General features: G+C 41.4%; 1 protein-coding gene across 3 annotated transcripts in view; it reads left to right on the top strand.

Annotated features, from left to right (window-relative positions):
• Positions 1–2,668: 2,668 nt before the first annotated feature.
• The window catches only part of grin1b (glutamate receptor, ionotropic, N-methyl D-aspartate 1b), a 26,334-nt gene continuing 23,535 nt past the window's right edge, over positions 2,669–5,467 (top strand). For 2 of the 3 annotated variants that reach the window (XM_016666654.1, XM_016666656.1), the window contains exon 1: positions 2,671–3,067. In XM_016666654.1, coding sequence (XP_016522140.1) covers position 3,067 — 1 coding nt within the window. In that variant the 5' untranslated portion in view covers positions 2,671–3,066. Of the gene's footprint in view, positions 3,068–5,467 lie in introns of all 3 variants that reach the window. The other variant, XM_016666655.1, reaches the window with a different exon arrangement.

A 5,467-nucleotide genomic window follows, 5' to 3' on the forward strand; every position in this document is an offset into this window, starting at 1 on the left:
ATTTTGGTAACACTTTATTTGATGGGGTGTGCATAATAAGACTGACATGATACTGTCATAAACATGACATAACTCCTGTTGAATGTCATCCAACTTTTAAAGCAACTTCTCATTAAAAGTGTCACTATTTACAGAATTACACTTAATGACAACAGTTAGACATTCATAAACACTCCTTCACGTTTATGCCAGTGTTATGTCAGTCTTATTATGCACACCCCATCAAATAAAGTGTTACCAAAATGGTAATATATTGAAATGTAATTAGTTTCACCAGGAAAGTGTGTTGTAATGGATCCTTCTGTGTTCTGGTACCTGATGTGTGTCCAGTACTGTAGAGTGTATGAAGCATGTAATGTACAAAGAGACAAAGCAGAATAAAAAAGACATTAAGTAACTAAAAAGTGTACTTCTGTGGTGCACCTAAAAATGCCATCGCAGTATTTATTTTTATGATTTTGAAATATTTTCATGTATAATTTATTCTATTTTCTAAATTAAATTACATTTTATTTGCAGTTTGTTATGTTTATCTGCCTGTATTTGTCATTTCTGACTTTTGCTGACTTTTGTTTATTTACTCTTCAGATTGTGTGTCATCACTGTTACAGCAGTCCTGATATGGCAAGCCGTTTTAACATAAATTCGGTTTTATCTGACTATCCGTAATTACATTCCAGCTATCTAAAAATGCATTTTGACTACACAAAACTACATTTTGACTATCTGGAATGGTAATTTAAGATATCTCTACTTACATTCTGACTAGTAAGAATAATAGTTCAAGATATTTTCAATTACATTTTGACTAGTCAAAATGCCTTTCAAGACGTCTCAAATGACGTCACTGGATCTGTCATTTGACGGGACACATATCCGTAATTACGATTTAAGATATCTTCAACGCAATTAGTCAAAATTACAATTTTAGATATCTGAATTAAGAATGACGTGGAAGCCCCTTTGTGGTGTCCAAACAGTTGCCTGCAGAATTTCATGTTTCCTGCACAAAATTGTCAGTAAATGCCACAAATTAGAAAGAGCTCGACAATGTTGGAAATGCGGAGATAGCAAAACTTCATAAACTATAAGACTGCTTCTGATGTCTGCGAAGAATTTCCGGTATCACTTTATTTGAAGGGGTGTGCATAAGACTGACATGACACTGTCATAAACATGACATAACACCTGTTATGAACATTATGCCTTGGGCCGGCCCTGTGTTTGTGTGTGATGCTGTCAGACTCTTTCAGACCAGGTGAAGTGTTGTGAACGTGTTGCCATGGTGATGCAGCTGCTCTGGTGTTTTAATGAAGCTCAGATCCTGAAGGCCTCCATGTCTCCTAAAGAGAGCGACCTCCAGGGACGGACACGTCCCAGCATGCATCTCTGTGTCCGCTGGGAGCAGAGTGTGTGTGTGTGTGTGTGTGCTCAGTGGCCTGGAAGCTGAAGGGAAGCCTCCTCAGGAGGTCATATGTGTCCTACTTCAAGATCACAGCTGAGATCAGGCTCTGAGGACCTGCTGGTGACGTAATCAGCGGGGGGTTTGGGGGTGTGGGGTGATGACACGCACACACACACACACACTGTCAGGCCAGTAAGAAAACACCATCAGCTGCTTGGTTTTCTTCACTGTCAAACCTCGATTGTGAGGACTCCATTACCCATAAGCCTCGGGGTCTGGCTGTCCAGCTCACCTGACCCTTCAGAAGACACCTGCAGGTGGTCACATGACCACACAGTGTGTGTGCTAGTCCTTAGGAATGCTAATGAGGGTGAGATGCTCGTTTCTGTGGCAACCAAATTCAGAGGAGGCAGGAGCTGCATCCCTGTTGCCACGGAAACCTGTGCTGATTCTGGCAGCTGAGGAGCCGAAGAGCAGGCGGGTCTGATTACTGCTGCTTCTTCTGCGTCTCACACTGCGCCTCATTCCCAGATCAATGGTCCGGAACATTCCCCACTTCCTGTTCCGGGTTCCAAACTAAATATTTAATTCACAAGGTAAATGTTTAGCTTACGAACTACTTAGCTTTCAAATTAAATATTTACTTACAAGCTAAGTACATATTTAGCTAGCAACCTAAATATGTACTGGTAGTTGGAATTGCTAAATATTTAGATCAAAGTTAAAAATGTCTTTTGTTAGCCAAATATTTTGTTCTAAGCTCATTATTTAATTTGCTAACTACATTTCTATGTTGCTAACTGTGAATTTTACTGTGTAAAATTATGTTGCTAGCTAAATAGCTTGCAAATAAATAGTTTGTAAACTAAACATTTAGCTTGTGAATTAAATATTTAGTTTGGGACCCTGACATTTATAAAACTATGAATAACATGGTAAAAATATGACTTTGAAATATGAACTCCCGCATTTTTCCTCTGACAGGATTAAAAAAAACAAAATATAACTGTTCATTTTTTACTGTGTAACTTTACAAACCCAAAAAAGGAAATAAATTCTAAGCATTGGTGAATAAATAAACGCTAAATAAAAATATCAGTGGCCCAAATGTTCCACCCTTGAGATTGAACTCCTGGTTCTGGATTGGTCCAGTCTGTTACCAGAACCAGACGGTTCGGGTCCAGAACCCAGAATTATCTCTGGTTTCCTAAATCAAGACGCGCGAATAACGACGTCGCGCGCAAGCTCTCTTCCGTTCGGGAGCGCGCCTGGCTCGTCTCGGGAGCGCGCGCCGCAGATCCAAGGACAGAGCGGCGGGCGCGCGAGCATCAGGTCACCTGAAAGTCCTCCGTCATCACGAGCCCGAACAGAACCGGGAGAACCGGAGCCGAACCGGGTTCGGAGCCGATGGATCGGCGCTGAAGCAACAGGACGAGGCGGAACCGAGTCCGCGGGTCCGGTTCTGAACGCGGACTGACACAAAACCCAACCCAGTCACCTTTGCTGTCACTGAACCGACCGGCACCAGAACCTCTGAGCCGGAACCGAGCCGGAGGGTGACCCGTCCGATCCAGGCCGGGAGGAGAACCGAGCCGACGGTGTTCCAACAGGAAAGCGACAGAACCAGAACCGCGACCTGGACCTGTAGCTGCAGCTGGATCAGTGAGTGTCTCGCTTTCTGTTCAGGGGTTCTGGTTCTGCTCAGCAGCAGTGATGTGGTACCGGTTCTGATCAGGTCCAGAGGTCTCGCTGGGTCTGAGGGTCCCGGACCCGCCGGGGCCCTGCGGGCTCACGGTTCGGACCGGTCGGGCTTCATCCTCTGTTTGGATCTGGATCACATGTGTTCCGGTTCTGATGGGTTTATTTCTGATATTTGCTTGAAATATTTGAAATAAAAATCTTTTACTTCAGATTTCTGTGAATTAAATGAATGAGGATGATCATTTTCAGAGTCAGAAGTTTTAAGGATCTTTTTATATTTATATTAAAATATTAAAGTCTAGAAAAATGTGAAAACAAAGTTGTGCAGAAATGTTGAAATGATTTATAAACTTTAGTAAAATATGAAGCAGATTTGGAAAAATCCTAATTTATCTGTCATCAAACTTGAGGCTGAAGTTTTGAAAGTTTATCATAATTTTCTTCAAATTTAAAGTTTTAAAACTTCAGAAGGAATTTTGTCATTAAAACTGGACGTGAATTTAGAGCAGAAATAAAATATTTTTATGATTAAAAACTTAAAATAATCCAAAGAACATGTTCAGATTATTCATTAATCAAACAACAAACATGGGGAATTAATATAATCTGATTAAAACTGTTGGTGAAAATCATAAAATAATCATTTTAGTTCAGATTGTTTCCTGATTTAAACACGTTTAAAGGGTTTTAAATCGGTTCTGGTTCTGGAGGGATTAAATGTTCATAAACATGAAGAGTTGCAGCCAGTTTTTATAAGCAGCAGCTGAAATATTAGTTACTTAGAAAGACAAGCATTCATATGTAAGGTAAGATATATTATTTTTATGCCTTAGTGTGGTTGTCCTCAGAGTGCTAATGTTGTTAGCAGCTAGCTCAGTGCCGAGTCACAGATAGACAATATAACGTTTATTCAGTGGGACTTTCATGCATACAGTCACCGTGAGCTGTTACTGTTCCCCCTCATGCTTCGTGTCCAGACACGAACAGACACGAACTCGGGGTTTCTGTAGATCGGAGCGAATCGTTGATCTACATTGGACCCGAATCCAGCAGCGACTCAACATTAACGTACAACTCCAGCATGAATTTGGGTTTACAGAAGCTAAATAAATTATTTACCAGGAGATTCAAGCTCATAGAAATAACATGGTTAGCTCGTTGTTAGCGATAGCATCGTTATCATCTAATTACTTAAAATAGCACAACTCGCTACTCACCGGCAGAAACAAGTCGACAGCCATCTAAAGCTGCTTTTGATCCGAAATGCTTGACTCAACCTGAAACTAAATGATTGATTCTCCAGGCTTTTGAAAGCTTTCTTCTGGCTAATAGTATAACATGAGGTCTGCAGCTCCAGGTAGTTAGTTACGTGGATCGCCTCGATGTGGGTAAATCCTCAAGATTATAAGAGAAATCTTTTTTTACCGAGATAATATGGATCATATCCTAAATATATGCATATTTTCTCGAGATGCATTGGCTGTTCGTTGTGATCAACTTTGTTTTGAACTGGAGAAATCCCCTTCCGGACCTTCATCTGAATTTCGCGCGTCATCCGGGTCACGTGACTGAAACCCAGCAATTGGTTACCTCAAGAGGTGCTGCTCATCCCACATAGTCGGCGGGATAAAACCGAGAGACCGCAGGCGCAAATCGTGACACCGCACCCACTAATGGCACTTCCGGTGGCAGGTGTCATTAGGCGCCACAAGGGCCACTGTTTTCGGGAGTAGCTGCCAGTGTTGCCACTGACTTCAGCTGACCTCGGCACCTGTACTGGCACTTCCGCTGACACCTGCCGTTATTGGTCACAAGTGCCACTGTTTTCGGGGCTAGCGGTCAGTGTTGTCACTGACTTCGGCACCTTCCAGGGTTGCCGCGACCTCATACTGGCACCTCCCACGCCTCACGGACCGCTCTCGCCTATTTTCGCTGACGAGATTTAAGGGCGGCCATCTTAGAGCGGTCGACCGCTCCACTCAGCGTTATACGTTGGACAGACACAATGACGTATTTGCGCAGTTAATCTTTCATAACATGCTGTTTCGTTACTGGAAACCTTATACAAACAGCTGCATTTATAAACAATTGTATTTTTTGAAGTATTTTTTAATTGTATTATACATAGTTAAGCATATTTAAATATGCTTTGTGGGGAAAACAATAGAATAGGAATAGAATATTCTTTGGTGACAGCTTCTGTGTCAGATTTAATATGAATGAATTTATAATTAATGAAAACAACAGTGGATCTGTTACAAAGTATTGCATTTCCTCTTAAGTATTCTGGTCCCTTAAAAAAGCAAATATGCCCTGGTCTATTTTTTATACAGTCTCAATTTTCAGTTTCCAATAAACAGC

This window comes from Poecilia formosa, unplaced genomic scaffold (assembly GCF_000485575.1).
Source record: "Poecilia formosa unplaced genomic scaffold, Poecilia_formosa-5.1.2 Scaffold763, whole genome shotgun sequence".
NCBI classification, from domain to species: Eukaryota; Metazoa; Chordata; class Actinopteri; order Cyprinodontiformes; family Poeciliidae; genus Poecilia; species Poecilia formosa.